Consider the following 19,678-nt stretch of genomic DNA (forward strand, 5'->3'; position numbering starts at 1 on the left):
TAACAACAGGCATGTTTCACTACAATACTGTAAACAGTTTTAAGTCAGAGACACTATTATATAAAGGCCTAATTAAAATGATGTGGTTTATGTGGCAGTATGTGGTTTCATGCTAACCAGGGCAGAAGCATGTAAAGCACTGTGTTTCCATTCCCACTTTTGAATAGTTTCTAGTTTAGGGACCAGAGGTTTTCTTCAGACAGTGATGGTATGTCATACTGTGTGTCAGTGAAGACCGAATCTATGCTAACAAAAACAAAGCATCATGTTCTCCTCCTCATCTTTGAGCAGGTCTTGATATCCGAAGGACTGGGTCGCTATGCCAAGGATCCGAAGTTTGTGGCTGCCACAAAGCACGAGATCGCGGATGCGTGCGAGATGACCATTGACGAAATGGAGAGCGCCGCCAGCCATCTCCTGAATGGCGGCATTACACCAGGAGTCAACGGCGTCAACGTCTTTCCCATAATGGGCCCCAGAGACTACGAGATGCAGGATGTCTCGGCTAGCTACAGTGACGAGGACCCAGAACTCGAACCCAGAACGCAGTACGAGGAGGACCTGGCAGACGAAATGATATGCATTACCACTTTATAGCACCTGGTTAGCGGCTGATGCTGTTCCTCAGAAACTGATGAGTGAAACAAACAAATTTAAAATAGATTCACTGGCTTACTACCTTAAGAAGTGCCTTCACAGCAGAGCAGAAAGGCACCACAAGTACGGACGCATCGGTGCCGCTCGCTCACTTCCTGTTCGCACAGGAAGTTGGTAGTCACGGGGCCGGGGAGGAGCTTATTCAAACTCTGGGGGTGAACTTTAATTGGCTGCTTTTACCATCACTTCAGGAAATGGACCATTGAGCAGCGAGGGGTGTGGGGGGGTGGGATTTAGGCTGTTTCCATGGTGATGACAATCAAAACAAATGTCATTACCAAAGTCACTTTATTAATGGTTTTGCATATCAAGCACGTTGCAAGCTCAATGCAAGCTAAGTACGGCATATATCTCAACAAAGGCTTTAGTTTCAACTTACCCTGTACGAGTATTTTAGTACCGTTTAAGGTCAAGTGCATATTTTAGAGAACAAGTGCTAATTCTACAGCTCTGGTGTACAATAAGGATATCATGCAGGTTTGTGGATTTGGAGAGGATTTCAGCATTTGTGTTGAATGCACTAGCAGACAGGTTATTTTTTTAATTTAGGATAGCCTGTTTGATATTTCATAATTATGCTGTAAATGACTTGTAATATATAAAGCAGTTGAAAACTTTGTAAAGAGACATTATATATTTTGTAATTATGTACTGTACAAAAAAGAAATTCAGCAATATTAATCCTAATTGATGTTACTGCATTACAGAAAAGACTAAATTTGGTGTTATTTTAATAGGTACTGTACTTTATTATTACATTCTTTGCCTTTATTATTTGCTCATATGCATTCTTACTCGTTTGTAAAAAGTATAGAACAAAAAGCCAATTTTATATGAGGTTACGCCTGTGACACTCCCGCACAAGATATGCAAGTTGTTTTCTCAGTGTCCGTTTCATAAGTGTAGCCGACGCAGTGTTCCTTTAAAATCCATGGCATGCAGAATGGGGCATGAGCGTCGACCCCCTTTATGAGGACTTTAGTAGGGCTTACAGAATCATGTCTTAATCGTGCTTTTGTTTGATTAGATTGAACGAGTTGTCGAATAGGACTTCACGTTTTAAGGCATTCGTGTTTCGTTGCATATTTTGTGCCAGGGAGGTGCACAGGGAGGTGCAATGGTAAATGCTTTGTGCATTAACAATGCTGCTTAATTAGTCTGCAGTTAAACTGTATGACCCTCACTTGGAAAAGCCTGCTCCTACTGGCTGATATAGGAATAGCTGATCTAGGAATAGCGCACTACAGCAAGGATTTCGGATTAGCAAATTATTTCTAGCACTAATGTATTTAGGTGTGCTTTGTATGCTGAACACTTTTAGTTTTATAATGATGTTGATTACCATGACAAAATGTGAGGACGGGGGAGTTTTAGGTTGCTTAAAGTGCATGATCGCATCATGAATCCTAAACGGAACAGTTTAGGCAAAAATGAAAATTCTGTCTTTATTCACTGACTGTCACAATGTTTCTTCCTCAGTGGAAAAAGTTGGGTTTTGGAAGTAAAAACTCAATTAATTTTCTCCATAAGGGGAAATACATTTTTAAATTATAAGTGTTTGTTAATATTTTGTTAAAGCCATCCATTCATATTATTTTCAATTTTGTGCTTGACAGCTGAATTTGTGCTGAAAAACTACATTACCCATGATTCTATACAGAAAATTCAACACATCTCCCATTAAATATTCTTATATATACATTTTTAAGCAATAACCCAAACCTTAAAATTCCAGTTTCTACACATATTATCCAAAACTTAATAGTTTTATATTTTTCCATCGTTTTTAATTCGACTGTCATTTGGGATTGTAGTTCTTTCTCTCATTTAAGTTTTAAATCCTTTTCTCTGATTTTCAGTTACTTTTTCTTTAAATAAAATGTTGTAATGTGATACACATTGTAGCTGGTTGGTTTGATTCATGGCTTATAATGCTTTAATGAAGGAATTTCTACAAAAAAAAAAAAAAAAAAAAGAATCATAGGAAAAAAAAAATGCTTCCACAACCAATGCCACTGAAAACGTGGGTGGCCACTAATGCACTCTATACATAGAGAATTTTTGAAGAATTTTACTGCTCAATGGCTATTGTATAGCGTTCCTCTAATTAAAACAGTATAGGAAATAAAATATAAAATGCACACCTTAAAAATGCTTTGAATTAAGTATCTGCCAGTTGAATTGATGTAATGTAAATATAATGATAAGCCAAATTTACACTGCAAAGATGGCACAGAAGCACGTATGAAGAGGAATTTAGGTGTTTAATGCAGCTTATAGGTGGAATAAATGCATTTACACAGAAACAACTATACTATGATACTAGGGGCTGAGGTGGGTCAGAGCAGGTATACTTTACACTGGCTTTTATGTGTTATTAGTTTGAATTAGAAAGTTAGGAAATTTAATTAGTAAAGTTAAAGTGGGGCGAATGACAGAATTTTCTTTTTTGGGTGCACTGTTCCTTTAAGCAGGACAAGAAACTGATTGAGCAATACTTTCCCCCTTATTTGTTTTATTTGACTCTTTCTTTGATTCTTTCCACCTCTCCTTTAAGCTCTAGCTTCTGGAAATACCTCTTTTAATGCAGGGGAAACATATCAGCATTTGAAGCGTACTTTTTTGTGAGCGTTTTTGCCTTTAAGGTGTTATAAATCTGTCCTTAGGTCTCAATTTAGGATACATCAATTCAATTGACCTTTTGTCTTTTCTAACAGGCAAATTAATGCTGAATTAATGCATTATGAGCAAAAAAGGGCAAAAAAAAAAAAAGTTTGACTGCAAAGGCCACTGCCTTGAAGTGTAAAGCTTCAGTACAGCTTAAATAAAGGGGAATGTGGGGTTTGTTGAAATTCTTGTTCTTGAGTGTTATTGACCTCGTGTTTTGGAAGAGTACTGTGGTTTTCAGTCAACCGAATACTGTCATGAAAAACTGCGTGTGCACATCTGAAAGGGCTCTCTGAAATGATCCGTGTGAAAAAAAAAAAAAAAAAAAAAACTTTGACGTTGTATTCTGGTCTTCATGTCAGTTAAACTGTATCTTGTAAACGGACCAATGCACATTCTTGGCACATTGTACTATTCGTAGCAATTACTGGTAAGGACAATAAAATATGCATTATTTTTAATAAACAAAGAAAAACTTGTTAAACTAAAGATTTATCTTTTACCTCGTGTCAGGGACTCCTGAAAAGAAAGAAAAAATTTGGTTTCTTAATATACCAATGGGATTATAATTATTAGCACATTGCTGTAACTTGCTATTTGATTTCTCTGTTTTCCGTTCATATTTTGTGTGTCAAGGTAGGCAAATTTTGTAACATTTTCTGTGCCTGTGTGTACGGTTTAGTGAAATCTATATTTGTCATTTACATTTCACCTTTCAGTGCTGAAGTAAGTCAAACAGAAGGGAGGGGGAAAAGTGCATTCCTCTGTATTGTTAACATTGATATGTTAACAAAGAAAAATGGAGAAAAGTATTTTACAATTTTCAGAGCCACATCTGTTGATTATCACATTTTCATCTAGAGTTGTTGCTACAACTATTATATACTTTTTCTTATTAATGCTGTAAGGAAACATACGATTATAGTGTAACATATGTACAGAAGTAATGGAAAGATGCGTGGTGATGTTCTCCATTTGAAAGTCTTTATCTTTGCTCTGTTATGGTTTTTATTCGATGAAGAAGAGAAAAAAGGATTTCTCTTCGTAGCAGATGACTTATCCCTCTAGGTTTTGTATCGATACATTTTTTGTAATTTTCCTATTTATTTTGGCCTGGACTTGATTTTAATCAATATTGAAATTTAATTTTCTAATGATTAATACAGAATAAACTTAATGAATAAACTAATGGCTGTGTCACTTATTTGTACAAGAACATGGAACTGCAGTTTATTACATTACAAGTACTACAGAAAGACTTGACTTGAAAAAGAGTTCCTTAGTAGATCTTTGGGTCAAGGTGTCTTTAATTGGAAAGAAATGTGAAAAATGAATCTGATTGTTTTGCCACTTTGTTTATGGGTCTCTGTGAGTAGATGATGAAGCATTTAAGAGTTTTAGAATCAAGATTCTTGACTGTTTTTTAGTTTCCATGCTCACCAAAACTGCATTTATTTCATGAAGAATACAGTAAAAACTGTGATATTGTGAAATATTATTACAATATAAAAACTCTTGTTTAAATCTATTTTCAATTATTTATTCGGTCCCACTTTATATTAGGTGGCCTTAACTACTATGTACTTACATAAAAAAATAAGTACAATGTAAACAGTTAATTAAACTGATCAAATAAAGGTATTAGCAAAGTTTTGTGGCTTTACATGTACAGTATCTTCAGTATATGAATAGTACAGTATAAGTTAGAATACAATTTAAAATTTGACACAAGCATAAAATGCACTGTTTTTCCTTGCTTGTCTTTCATTCAGAAAGGTATACATATTTTTCTATTCAAATGCTGTCTAGAATCAGAATGTCCCTTTCCCAAAACCAGCTAGTTCTGATCAGCTTTAGCAATCAGTGAAACACAGATGTGATGTCAATGAAAGGCTGTTGGCCTTAAAAAGGCCATGCTATATGTCCCATCTCAGCTTCAATAGGAAACGCATACAGCAAAGAAAACTGCATTCATCAAACCATCTCAGTTTTAGCAGGAAAAACACATTCTTCATGCTTTAACATGACTCTAGTGAAACGTACAGTAAGTCACTCCGGGCTGATTTTGTTGTTCAATGGTGAAACGACGGTCTGAACATCAGATAAATCGTCCTCTGAAGGCCAGGGATCTCTTCCACACATCAGAAGAGGTATTGCATACTTCTGGAACTAGAAAAAAAAAAAACTTTACTACATTATATTCATTTACACTACATTAGATCCCAAATGGACATGGTTAGATATAAAACTCTTTTGCATGTTTTTGTGCTGTTAATTCAGGTTGGGTGCGAATGTCTTTATTGTGTTAAACTATGCAAAATATACTGATCCACATGATTTATCTGTTTGTTTCACTCACCTGTTTGTTCATGTATATGTAGATCAGTGGGTTGTAAATAGTGCTGCTTTTGGCCATGTATATGGGCACCACCTTCACCAGAACGGGCAACTGAACATCAGGGTTGAAGACGACCGTTAGAGCCAGAGTGGCATATGGCAGCCAGCTCACGAGGAACGCAAACACCATCATCACCACCATCCACGTCACCTTGGACTCTGCCCTCGCAGCCACACATCCACCGACCTTAGCCACCTGTCAATGAAAGTATTCCTTCAAACAACCAGTGGTGGACTAAGTACACAAATCAAGTACTCACTTATATCTTGGAAGAGCTGAGAGTCTGAAGTTATGTAATCAAGTAAAATAAAAATAATTAACTGCAGTGCAACTAAATTTCACAAGCTCACAAAATAACATCAAAAACATAAATAGCCGGGACAACTGTCCTACTTGTCTTAGCGTGTAGAGCAGCCATGAATATGACACCACAATGATGAAGAATGGCACAGCGAAACAGAGTGAGAAGTAACAGATGATGTAAGACACATTCTTGAGATCTCGACTCTGCCAGTCAGGTCCACAGGATGTGCCGGCTCCCTCCAGCTGGTAGCTCCCCCAGCCAAAGAGAGGCGGGCTATTCCAGACCAGAGACCAGAGCCAGGATAACAACAGCCCTCCTGCGGCGTGCTTGGTCTGGAATTTGATGGTGCCCAGAGGCTTGCACACTACAAACAGCCGCTCCACAGCAATCAGGGCCACTGTGCACAGCGCTGTTATACCTGTGCAGTCAACAGAGGAAACAGAAGAATACACACTCATATTTTAAGCTTTAGATCAAATAACTAATATTTATTCACAGTCATACACAATAATGACATAGTAAGATTATTAGCTTGTACAATATATAAAATACAGAGTTCTGACAAAATCAATCTGACATCATTATCACATGGCACAGCTGATTGGTTCTCTCCTGTATTTGTAGCCAATGAGCTCGCTGCTCAACATTCAGATATATGACTAAAGCTTGTCGTTAGAGTTGCAGTTTGCTTCAGAAACCCTCGACCTTCCCCAGCTCCACCTGTATAGATCTGCTACGAGGTGATTGGTGTATGTTATGGGGTTATTTCATGTGTTATATTTGCAGCAGCAATATTGCTACATGCTAACAGCAGTATGTTGTGGATGTATTGGCAGTAGTAAGTCTCGGTACTTGCTCTGCTGCTGTAGCAGCAGTGAAGCAGATCTATTCCCCCAAGACCAAATACATTAAAATTATCATGTACATTACCATGCCAATCCCTCTGAGAGTCGTCATGACAGAAATGTTTGCTGGAGAAACAGATACATTTTATCCTGTCCATAAGATTGTCCTACCAGGGTATACTGCGCATACACACATCAACATTTCATCCTTTTTCTCAGGCTGAACAACAATTACTGCATTTGGTGTACTGTAAGGGGTAGGTTTAGGGTTGGGTAGGTTTAGATGTTAATAAAAAACAGTATAGGAATATTTATTGTTGGTTTCTGGCAATGGGCCTACCTGTATCCCTTCTAGCTACATCCGCAATTAACACATAATAACTGTATTAGCATTATTGTAAGGGTAGGTCTAAGGATTGGGGTAGGTGGAGACGTTAATAAACCTTAATTTGACATGTAGCATTCTTCGTTGTCAAATTTGTTTTAATGGGAGGTTGCAAGATCTGACAAGGTTACACAAATAAACAGAAAACAGTCTTTTTAGTGAATAAAAAATAAAGTGCAGTGCAGTCCTATTCATAATCAAATATGAGAAAGGAAGAAAGAAAGAATAAATTATCTATTTTAGAACACAGAAAATTAAAAGAGGTCTGGATGAAAAGAATTTCAAAACCCTGCAAATGTCTCATTTGTCAGTCTATACGAAGAAGCTCGTTTTAGGATCGCCTGTAGGAGCAGCTTGTGAACCAGCAGGTTTTTTGTACAACAGTAGCTACACAGTACAAAGAATTATTATGATGTTTCCATGTTTTTTGAACAGATGCCTTTGAAATGATTTACACAGTGGTCCCACCACAGTTACTGTACTTTTAAATGTGATTTGCATAAGAATACAGTTCTAAATAATACCCTGATAGCACATGTACATCACAGAGACGTCTATATGACTTCTGCATTTATATCTGCAAGACGTATTTTTTAGAGTGTTTGCTCATCTGAAATACATCAGGATGTTTCCTATCAGATGTCAAAGAGACATATATTAGATGTCTTTAAGATGTTAATGGTTTAGAATGTATGTGATACTGACATCTAACATACAGTCGGATGTTTGCACACAGCAGAGGCTTTCCAGATCCAGTGATCTTTAACAGACAGCTTGACTTATGTGTGCTATCTGGGTACAGTCCTAAATCATAATAGACTTACCAAATAATGCAACGCAAAATCCCTCCAGTACACAGCCGACCCGTCCCAAAATGTAGTAGCCCAAAGCATTGGTCACCACAGAGGGCACACTTCCTGTTAATGTGATGCCCAGGTCGGCCACAGCGAGGTTGACCAGGGCAAAATTCAGTGGTTGCCGCAGCTGTTTGTGCCGTAGGGTGATGACTATCACTGTAGCGTTCAACACGACAGCTGTGATGGAGAACACGGCCATGAGGAGGGACAGCATGATGAATCCTGCCCAAGGCAGGGGCACCTTTGCACCAGAGCCATCGTGGACAGACGAGTCATTCAGGAATTCTGGGAAAGAGGCCATACCCTCAAAAAAAAAAAAAAAAAAAAAAAGATGTATAAAAAAATCTGTTCCTCTAAACTGTTCCTTGCGTTCTGTTCTTTTGGTAGTTTTCCAGTCAGTTTCAAGCTATATTCTTGTCTGCTGTCACTCGAGTAGTATATCAGACATGCACCTTCCGCTGCACCTTCAAGTCAGCGACACACAAAAAGGGTTCTTATTCAGATTAGGTGCTGTAAGAAGAAAAGTCCCAAAGATCCAGACTTAAGAAGCAATAAGTCCTCCTGGGTGTGATCTCTGATCCAGCTCTTCCCTTGATTGCAGAAGAATGACTTGAAGTCAAGTTTAGCATAATTACGAAGAACCCTCTTAATATGCTCACCAAAACTTATGTAATAAGAAAATACAGTAAAACAGCAACCATGCAATTTTGTTACAATATAAAATAACTGTTCCTTGCCTAAAAATATCTTTTTTATATATATTTTTCTTAGGCAGCAAATTAGCACATTCTAATGATTTTAAAGGATCAAGTGACCCTGAAGACTGGAGCAGTAATCACAGGAATAAAATCAAAATATATTAAAATGGTAGACAGTTATTTAACATTTGAATGACATTTCACAATATTACTGTTTTTACTAAATATTTGTTCAAATAAATGAAGCCTCTGTGAACTTTAAGGACTTAAAAATATTAGAAAACATGATTATTCAAAACGTTTGACCCTGTATTGATTGACTGATTGGTTTAATTTAATGAATAAAACAACAGCTATCTGTTTAGTCTATTTTATTATTATTTTCATTGCTAATGATCATACAGTATATAGTAACAGCAATACAATAACTTGCATTTTTGACTTCACTTACTTTAAATGTTTACATTTTTACGTTTTTTTGCCAGAGGCTGTACACTTTTGTACATTTTTATACAATGAAAGTGCACGCCACATTGCCCAAATATTGCTACTTTCTCTCACCTCTAAAAGTTTTATTTTAGCATCAATGCATTAAATAATATTATATTGTTGTTTAAAAGATGCTCCCAGGAAGGCGTATGAGTGCCAGTGTGTATTATGACAGATTTTGTATAAGGTTCTGTGATTAGCTGTACAGAGTAACTCTCAACACCTTCAGTGCCAGATGTCACATATGTCCAGTACTATATTTGACCCACTAAGAGTTTTAACTTCCATTAAGACAAGACAGAGATTACTGTGTGTTTGGCGCCCTGCATTAAAATAGACGAGCGTGAACTCCAGCACAGACTAACCGGATTTGCTTCAAGAGTTGTTAAAACTATTGCATCTGTCCCCGAAAGACCCACAATTTCTTAATCTTATTGTAGTCTTTGTCATTCTGATTTAAGAGGGACCACCAGGTCACCAGTGAATAAAGACTTCTATTTCTGGAGGTGCATCTATAGCTCCACTGGATATATACTGTAAGTTAAGTTAAGGTAAAATAGATGTGCTTTTAGAATTTTAGACAAAAGCTATCCAAGCTTCATTTTAACCATTTTAATTTACATTGTTAAACATTATAGGACAAATTGAAGATACACAGATAATGTCTGTGTAGATAGATAGATAGATAGATAGATAGATAGATAGATAGATAGATAGATAGATAGATAGATAGATAGATAGATAGATAGATAGATAGATATAGAGCATTGCAATAGTACAGTATAGCAAGTGTTCTTCAGCTCCAGTCACTGCTGTTTCTAGCTGAGTCTGTGATGTATGATGCATTTACCAGCTAATCATGACTGCACAGAGACACAGGCTGTGTTCAGACAGATCCATCAGACCCCTTACCACACATTCACGCAGATGCACCTCATAATTTCTGTGCTCATGGTAATTAGAGGAACAAAAAAAAAAGAGAGAATTAGAGAATAGCAATTAACTCCTGGATGCAATTGTTAAGCATCATGCTCAAGAGGTCAGTGCTGTAGCAGTGGCTGGTCATAAATCTTATTCACTTGCTTTCTTTGAGCACTATCTGCTCTTTAATGGCATCTGTTGATGAGGAGCAGCTATGCTACTGATTTATTCTGTATAACAGTGTGCATGAAAATTTGAGAAAATGAGATTTTTCTGAAAATGTACTCACCCTAAGGCCATTTAAGACGTAAATAAGTTTGTTTCTTCATCAGAACCGATTTGGAGAAATGTAGCATTACATCACTTGCTTACCAATGGATCCTCTGCAGTGAATGGGTGTCGTCAGACTTAGAGTCCAAACAGCTGCATGATAAAAAAAACAAAACAACAAAAAAAAAAACCTTAACAATAATATGTGAGGCAACTATGTGTCATGTAGTATATTAATTGACGGCCTTCAGTTATGTCTTTTACTTGTGGAGTATAAATAGACTCTCATTCTGATGGCACCCATTCACTGCAGAGGATCCACTGGTGAACAAGTGATGTAATTTTACATTTCTCCATATCTGTCCCCATAAAGAAACAAGCTAATCTGCTGTACATTTTAGATGACCTGAGTCAACAAATTTTAATTTTTGGGTTAACTATTCCTTAAAATGTGCATTTCAACAAAAATATATTATATCTGAAATATGCAAAATCATATTTTACATGTACAATATGACAACTTGGATAAGACCTCTTGGAGGGCATAGATCATGTATATATTTTTTTAATTTTGTCAGTTTTGAAGTACGTGTTCCAAACTACTTTTACTGTATTTTACAAAAACTCTGAAATTTGAAACAACTGTGCATCTGACTTGAAATCTTACATATATAACAGTTTGTGACAACCAGACCTTGTTAAATAAACTGCAAAGTGTGACCTAAACGGTTATAACCTCAAATATGCAAAATCATGCACCGCTGTTAGATAGGTTATGAAAATGAGTCTTACATCAAGATGAACAATAATGTTAATATATGAAACTATAATAATATTTTTAAATGACTACTAAATAAATTATTAATGTTGAAGTGAAATACGTAATCTCGAAGCATGTGCCCCATCATTGCTTGAAATCAGAGCAAAAGCATCCCCAAACGGAGGAATGCGCGTGGCCGAGGGAAAGTTTCGCATCAGCTTCTCTCGTGTGCGCGCTCTCATGGGGAAACCGCACTAGGTTTACACACGAGCCTCACTGATGACTTTCCAATCGTTTTTCCCCTCCCTAAAACTTCTGCCTTTAGTTCATGCATTGACCCGAAAGTGTCGTTCATCATAATATCAGCAGAGCAAGTAGTGAGAGCGCGCGCGTTGATTTGCTCATAATCAGCGCTGAGAAAAAGGCTGCGTGCGCAAAATAAGCATTTAAACCTGGTTTTGTTCTGTATACCCCTAATGCAGGAATAAAATCAAGGATCGATGTCATAGAGGTCGTAGGGTGTCTGACAGCTGGGTGGAGAGACTGAAACTCCGGAGGCAGCACGCGCGCTGGGGCGGCAGATGTGCGGCTGAATCGGCACTCGCTGCTGTTTTTTGTAACCAAGGGGGAGAGCTCGAAGAGGGGGAGTTCTAAAGGGTACCCGAGCCGCCGGCTCCGTTGCAGCGCAAGAAATTTTGGGCGAAGGATGCAGCGGAACCGGAGAATTTCTCTGATGCACCTCCTCTTGTGTGTGATGAGCGCGTGCTGGACGGCGCTGGAGGTACGGGGGTCCCAGCCGGAGATCCCCTTATCAGTGTGAGTAAAAGAGCATGCATGCACAATATTGAGAACAAGCCACAATAATTATCCTTAACCTGTAAGCCTATAGAAAAAGATAGGATAAAACCGTCCATTAGTTTATTTTAGTACAAATAACAGATGCATTTCTAATGTAAGCAAATTGCAATAAACGGATGCAAAATATGGAGAAGCCTTTATAAACCGTTGGCTATTTAATCTATACACATTTGTAGAGAGTGGCTACAACTATCATTTATGATTACTTTGGTCATATTTAAATGGATAAGTTATATCAAAATTATTATTATTATTTTTTTATAATTGATGTGTACATAATTACTGCATTTAATCTATAATCATTAGTGTAGAGAGAAGTTATAGCTATGCTTTGTGATATTTTTGCGTTATTATATATTCTAGAGTGTACATATGATAGGCTTTTATTATATATGTACATTTTATTGTATTTAAACATAAAAAGGCCCTAATAATTGCTGTTATATGTATACAGCACAGGTCTCAGGTGATGTGCTTCATGTGATAAATCAACTGATTTGATTTGAGCCACAAATATAATTTACAGTAATATGATATAATGAACCTCATTACATTACATTATGCTAATGCTACTCATTTTAAGAATCAGATCATGTATACAATTAATTTGATGCATGTTTACACTTTTTTTACAGTGTAGAAAGAAAATACAGTATAAGCATTTAAGGCTTAACTTTTTTGGTCATACAGTAAATGAGAAACATGTAGATTTAACCTACAAACCTACATGCTCTTACATGGTCATATACAGTCCAGTACAATGATTACAAACAGTCCTTAACTTTAATGGTTTTATTCCAAATCTAATGTTATAGTAGTGCTAATAATGGTGACTAAATGGGTAGTAATTTCAGTGATTGAATGGCTTCTTCCCCCAACAGTGTGAAACTCTGGGCTTCAGCGTTTGGTGGTGAAATAAAATCAATAGCTTCAAAATACTCAGGATCTCAGCTCTTACAGAAGGTATTTCCCCCTCTCTCACTCTCTCACACACACACTTACACTGGCACACACCCCTCATAAGAATACAGATGGCTTTGGCTTACAACATCCAGGTGTATAATCTGAGATGTGTGAGAGAGAAAGCAGGAGAGAGAGTTTTTGGATAAGGCCCATTACACTCGGTTTCTTTCCCCCCGATCTGTCTTTTGCATCTAAACACCTGTGTAGGACTGGCTGGAATAGACAAACAGAATAATTGAATAAATGTGTGTCTCTTTATAAATGACAGAGCATCTGATGATGCACTACACACTTTAGCCACATGATGGCAGCTAATATTGTGAACTGAGTGCTTCAAATCCTTTCTGACCTTTCTGATATTTAAGGCATTATGAGATACATTTTGTCTGTTTTTAAATTATTAAATGAATCATAATGTTCTTTCAAAAATGACAAGACGTGAAAACTGAAATTAGACAAAGGACAATGAAGCAGACATTAAAAACAACCTTAAAAAAAAAAAGTTTATTATTTGTCAATTCATAGCCATCCATATTATGGAGTCTTTTTGGTACTGTAGATGGTTTATATTTACATATGCACAATTCAATATTGATAACAATGTCAAAAGAAGAAAAAAGGCACGGACACACATTGCAATATTAATATTTTATTATTAAAGTTCATATCTCTGCAGATAAAGGTCTCCACCTGGTTTCTTTGTTCCACCATACCGTGTTGTAGGCATTACAGCTGTTTGAATGCACTATGCGGTGCCGTTATATACTACAGAACACACTTCATTTCCTCTCGGTTTCTATTGAAGGAAAAACAGTGATGGATGTTTTGAGATAACCCTCTCTCTCTCTCTCTCTCTCTCTCTGAAGTATTAATAAGTCTCTCAGTGTTGGTGTGAGATAAGAGCACAGCACTCACCATCAGTGCACATATTATCGTCGTAATTACCTCTTCACAGTGTACGTGACTCTTTAACTGAACTAGCCCGGGTCTTTTTATAAAACAGTGGACATGAATGAAACTTAGGCTTTGAGAATTACAGCTAAATGTATGTTATGAATTATAAGCGTCTGTAAAGGTGTCTGTCTCTGTGTGTGTTTGTGAGGGATATAATAAGAAAGAGATCTTTTTGTCTAGCTACAGTATGCTAAATGTTTAACTGAAGCTGAGATTTGGGGTCTATCTTTAGCTATAGGGCCCTCACTTACAGAAAAAATCGATAGTATAGTCAGAGCCATTATCGGTGTTGCATTTATCCACTGATCTGAGACCAATGTGGCTGATTTACCTTGCATAATTGTTAACTGAATTATTCACCCAAAAATGAAAGTTCTCTTTGTTTACTCGCCCTCATGTTGATCCAAATCCATTTGCTTTTATTTTTTTACTATTCAGTTCACAGTAACCATGTCTGTCAAGCTCAAAAAAGGAAAATATTAACTAGTCCATATTACCCATGTGCTAAACGCTGAGTAATATGAGAATATAATATGAGAAAAATTTAAAGTGGTACCCAAAAATGAAGATTCATTTACTTATATGCATGCCCCCCCCCCCCCTTTTTTTTTTTTGACTGTCTTGTGTGGAAAATAAAAGAAGATTTTTTTCAGAAAGGTCTCATTTAAAAAAAAAAAAGCCCTACAATGGAAATCAGTTGGCTTCAATATTGTTTGGTTCCCAACATTCTTCAAAATATCTTACAACTTTTTTGATAAACTAGTACATCATGTCCATTACACACACACACACACACACACACTGTTACAGATTTCAAATTACATCACATAAAGTGTAGTCAATAATAATGTCTTAGATTAAACATTTTAGGTAAGACTGTTTATTAATGACTTTTAGAATTATTTTGACCTAATTCATTTGTGACATGGATTTAAGCTTTAGAATGCTTACAAAAAAAGAAAAGAAAAAAAAAAGATAAATTACAAATCGCCAAATTGCCATTGTGTGAATAAGATTTAATCAATTAAGTAATCTAATTATGAGTATTTAAAAAAGTTTTTAATTGAATTACAAGTGCTTACAAGTAATTTCTGGAATCTGATTATGTAATCCAAATTACATGTAATCAGTTACAGTAACACTGTTTATATATTCTTCAGTTTCTCACCAAAACCACAGCATATGGATTTAGAATGATGCAAGGATGAGTACATTTTCTATTTTGCATGAACTTTCCCTTTAAAGTGAGTGTTTAATACAGAAATCTGTTCTTAATTCAGACATAAACTTCAATAAAGCAATTGGTATACCATCCCACCCAAAATAATCTTCATCAACCTAAACACGCACACACACATTAACATGTTGTAAAATGTCCCAGCCAGTTGTGGCCTCTCTTCATTGCCATTTCTGTGTATGTTTGCACTTTTTCCCATCATCCTGCTCAGTGGGCGTGACCGATGGGTGGGGCTCAGTGCCAATAAACTGTCCGTCTGAAGAGCTGGAAGCAGAAAGGGAGGGATGAGGCAGCAGGCCGGTTCATTAAGGAGGATCGTTAAGAGTGATCATTAAGCTTGTTATGCGAAATTACCTGATTTTTACACAAAGCCATACAGATGTCACCCTTTGTTGCCTTCAATCACGCAAATTTCCACATTCCAGATTGTACAAAAACATTACCATTAAGCATCTTTACAGTCAATAATTCTGTGGCATCTTGAGAATATGATGGAAAAAAAACTTGTTAATGTTTAGTTTAATGCTTTTGTTCCAGTCACTCCCCGGGACTGTTTCACTACAGTGTTTTGAATCAGTGGGGTGATCATCTCTATTGATGAACGCAGCATTACTGGCTTTGATTATGGCTTTTTTGGTGCCGGGACGGAGGGTGAGGGGTGGGGAGGCAGGACAGGCGTGAAATGAACTGTTCCGCCTCAATAACCCTCCATGGTCTCTCTCTTAAAGGGGTAATTTGCTGCATGGTGCTGCGATCTGTGTGTGTGGAGGGGGGTGTCGCTGTTAGAAACATGTCGTGGGATCTGAGATGTGCCAGAGTGTGTTTTCATGCAATGTAATGTTGTCTTTTTTTTTTTTTTAAAGGGGGGCAGGGGTGAGATTGTTTCCCTTACAGTGATTTTTTTATTTACATCTTGTTGTTTTTACAATAAAACAGAGAGATGTATTCATGTTTTGTTTTGTTTCTTTTTCTTTCTTTCTTTCTTTCTTTTTTAAGTTTTTGGATCTGAGATGTGCAAGAGTATGTGTTTTCATGGGATTAATGTCCTGTGTCTGTAAAAAAAGACACGAGAGAAATATGTATGCTTGTTGATTTTTCTTACTGGACATTTATTTTTATGAAATAGTCCTTTTTGAAGTTAAAAGGGCTGTCCGAGACACATTTTTCGATCTGAGATGTGCAAGTCTGTGTGTTTTCAGAGAATTTGTTTCCTGATGTCTTGAAGAAAGTAGATAAAAATGATATATATGTTGTGCCCATAGAGGAAATAATATGTTTTGTCTGAAAACATTTTTTTTTTTCAGTAGAAAGGATTGTGAATCGTTTTAGGATTTATTTATTTATTTGTGTGCGGTTGTGTGGGTGTTGTGTAATGAGACATGAGAGAAATATGTGTCTTTATCCATTTTCCTTAATATAGTGTCTGGGACAAGTGTGTGCACAAAAACTGATTACAAAAAAAAAAAAAATTGTATAAGAAAGAACTTTTTCAATTTTCAATTTAAACTAAATAAAGAACACCATAAAGAACAGGCATTGGTATTTGACATGAAAGTGTGTTTTCGAGCAATTGATGTCCTGTTATCTAATAGATATAAATGCTTGCTCATTTTTCTTACTGGAAACTTTTTTGTATCATCTTAATTGGAAATATTTTCTGTTGTCTTGATAAAACTAGACATAAAGGATATACAGTATCTGTTTTAGGCCACTATAAATACCACATTTTATCAGAAATGCTTTTTTCGGGTGGAGTGGTGTAAGCCTGCAGGAGTCAATGCCTGAGTGTGTTTGAATAGTCTAATATCACAATGCCCGTTGAGTGCTGCTGTTGCTTCAGGTGTCGCTTGTACTGCAGACTCAGCGTTGTCTGAAGTGGAGTTCATTATCCAGACTCGCCCAGGCTTGACAACTTATTATCTTTCTTCTGAATTCTGACTCCATTTCAATTACCCTCCAACAATGCGTGGCCCTTTCAACAAGACCCGCCCTCCCTCCCAAAAGCAGCCCACCCACAGCGCTCTGCCTCCACCAATAATACACACTGCAGCAGCAGCAGCTCCACCAATTATGGCGACAAGATTGAGCTCGTTATCTAGAGAGGATTTGTCTTATCAGCCAATCAGAGCAGCCGCTGTCAGAGAGAGACGCACAACAGCGCGCTTATCTGAAGACTTGTGGCACTAACTCGAATGAGACCGACAGCTGTATTAACGCAGAGACAATGCAAACCATAGGTCATGGAGACTTGTAGATGCCTCTTCTCACCGCCCCCTGTCTCTCCATCACTGTCTCTCATCATTTTATTTTATCTCTGTTTCACTCGTCCCTCTTCCACAGCCACATATGACTGCCTCCTTTAGATTTGCATACGTCTAAATGTCTCAGTTCATCACTGTTTCATTATATACTGATTATTTACAGACAAATGAACTTGTCATGCTGGACATTGATCTGTTGAACTCATGTTTGGAGGTTTCCCACTGTCCATCCGACCAAAGGAATAGATAATTATTGGTCCCCCACCATCATGGTTAGCACTACTTGTGCTAAATGTTTGATTCGGAGAAGTTTAGTTTAAGTTGTATGTCTACATTTTTAAGATCTTTGAAGGAGACATTTGTTTTAGGGTTTCCAGATTGATGAAGCAAAGACTTATAAAGTGTCCAATGAGATTATTTAAAATGCTTCAGTGTGAAACACACACACACACACACACACACACTTGTAGATCTTTGTGGGAACTTGCCATAGACTTCAATTGTTTTTTTTTACTGACCTGATGATATTGTCTATCCACTCCCTCTTACAGAACCCTTTCTGCATTTTTACATTTTAAAAAGGGATCATTTAGTATTTTTTTTCCTTCAGTCTTTATGCCCCCACAATGGGGAAGAAACCTCTCTCTCCACACACACACACACACACACACACACACACACACACACACACACACACACACACACACACACATAGCATCAATAGAAGTAAATAATAAAATGATCTACTGCATTAAATAGTGCAAATATGAATGCATTTAGATTAGTTATTTAATTTCTATTTGCTACTTTTTTTGTTACAGTCTAATGATTTCAATATGCTTGTCTGAGATAATTATTATTATTAATTGTTCTGATACATGCAACACTCTTACTGTTACCAGACAAGCTGCATTAAAAAGTAGGAAAATAGGTATAAAATAAAATAAGTATTTTTAGTATTGATTTATTTGATGTTAAATGACAGGTGCGTTATATTTAAAGTATTTAAAGCTGTTTGTACTGTTCAAATATATATATTTTTTTTATCCACAAAATGTCGTCCAGTCTTGAACACTCTGTCACAAAATGTAGTAAAATGTCTGTCGTGCGTAAATTCATTGCGTAATCTGAACCATTTATTTCTCTTTAGAAATACAAGGAATATGAGAAGTCGGTGCGAATAGAAGAGATCGACGGCGCAAAATTGGTGAAAAATGTGGCGCAGAATATGGAGGAAATATTTCGGAAAAAAGCGGAGGCCACACGAGTAAGTAACTTAAGTGGAACAAAATTTGAATATGTTCTGCTTGCGACTTCCGTTTTATTTTAAAATTTTAACCTTGGCGTACGCTTAATAGCTAGTTTTTGTTCATATAATTTGGAATGATTTGTATTATTATAAGCTATTTTTCGAGTTATTTTACGATTTTTGCATGAATTCCTATTGTTTCAGGCAGCATTTTTCATTACTCGTCTTTTGTCTTGGATGCTGCAGCCGCAACAGTTTTATTTATTACTAACGTATAAAAAGCCTCTCGATTAAAGCTTCTCTCTTCTATATGGAAGAACATATAGATTTTACCGTTAAAACCAGCTCATGCCGTTATTCTTCAGAGGCACACACGCGGGCCAGGTTTTAATTGCCTGTGTGTGTGGAGTGTGTGGAGGAGATAGCCTTATCTAGCTCCTGCAGATACACACTGTCACTTTATGATGCAATGGAGACGGTTTGCCATGAAAGGTAAAACCCATGAAATACACCTCATGTAGCTTTCAACTGCATACTGATTTTATAAAATGCATGCGCGTATTTATGCGAAATAAATTTACACGTTGTCGGATTTTAAGGGAGTTGATGCAATTTATACCACAGAAATCCAAGTGCATTGCAACACATTTTATTTCATTTGAAAATAATAATACAAACAGCCCTACGGGAAAACATAATTTAAACTTTTTTTGTTTCATGTTTACATCCAGAGTGGTTTTATTTGTGAATGATTTCCTGCTGTCAATTTATATATATTTATATATATATTTTTAACAAACCACTAATGTTTTTTTGTTATATAACCTATTTGTGATAGGTTAAATCTATAATAAACTGACAAGTGATGTCTTTTTTTTATGCCGACCTAACGTTACTCAAGCGCG

At 36.6% G+C, this 19,678-nt stretch overlaps 3 protein-coding genes across 16 annotated transcripts in view; 2 read left to right on the plus strand and 1 right to left on the minus strand.

The window, feature by feature from the left end:
- The window catches only part of cacna1da (calcium channel, voltage-dependent, L type, alpha 1D subunit, a), a 92,183-nt gene extending 89,525 nt beyond the window's left edge, over positions 1 to 2,658 (plus strand). For 8 of the 11 annotated variants that reach the window (XM_026275002.1, XM_026275003.1, XM_026275004.1 and 5 more), the window contains one exon: positions 292 to 2,658. In XM_026275002.1, the coding sequence (XP_026130787.1) occupies positions 292 to 597 (306 nt within the window). In that variant the 3' untranslated portion in view covers positions 598 to 2,658. The remainder of the gene's footprint in view (positions 1 to 291) is intronic. The other 3 variants (XM_026275005.1, XM_026275008.1, XM_026275010.1) reach the window with 1 other exon arrangement.
- Positions 2,659 to 5,373: 2,715 nt separating this feature from the next.
- LOC113110558 (parapinopsin-like) lies at positions 5,374 to 8,542 on the minus strand. The gene is made up of 4 exons (XM_026274688.1): positions 8,081 to 8,542; positions 6,116 to 6,444; positions 5,684 to 5,917; positions 5,374 to 5,493 (listed from the first exon to the last, which is right to left on the minus strand). The coding sequence occupies exons 1-4, from the start codon at positions 8,412 to 8,414 to the stop codon at positions 5,374 to 5,376; spliced, it is 1,017 nt and encodes a 338-aa protein (XP_026130473.1). The 5' UTR covers positions 8,415 to 8,542.
- Positions 8,543 to 11,577: 3,035 nt separating this feature from the next.
- cacna2d3 (calcium channel, voltage dependent, alpha2/delta subunit 3) overlaps positions 11,578 to 19,678 on the plus strand; it is a 42,636-nt gene continuing 34,535 nt past the window's right edge. For 3 of the 4 annotated variants that reach the window (XM_026275013.1, XM_026275014.1, XM_026275017.1), the window contains exons 1-3: positions 11,578 to 12,067; positions 12,991 to 13,072; positions 18,675 to 18,791. In XM_026275013.1, coding sequence (XP_026130798.1) covers positions 11,958 to 12,067; positions 12,991 to 13,072; positions 18,675 to 18,791 — 309 coding nt within the window. In that variant the 5' untranslated portion in view covers positions 11,578 to 11,957. The remainder of the gene's footprint in view (positions 12,068 to 12,990; positions 13,073 to 18,674; positions 18,792 to 19,678) is intronic. The other variant, XM_026275016.1, reaches the window with a different exon arrangement.

Source organism: Carassius auratus, chromosome 11 (genome assembly GCF_003368295.1).
Source record: "Carassius auratus strain Wakin chromosome 11, ASM336829v1, whole genome shotgun sequence".
Lineage (NCBI taxonomy): Eukaryota > Metazoa > Chordata > Actinopteri > Cypriniformes > Cyprinidae > Carassius > Carassius auratus.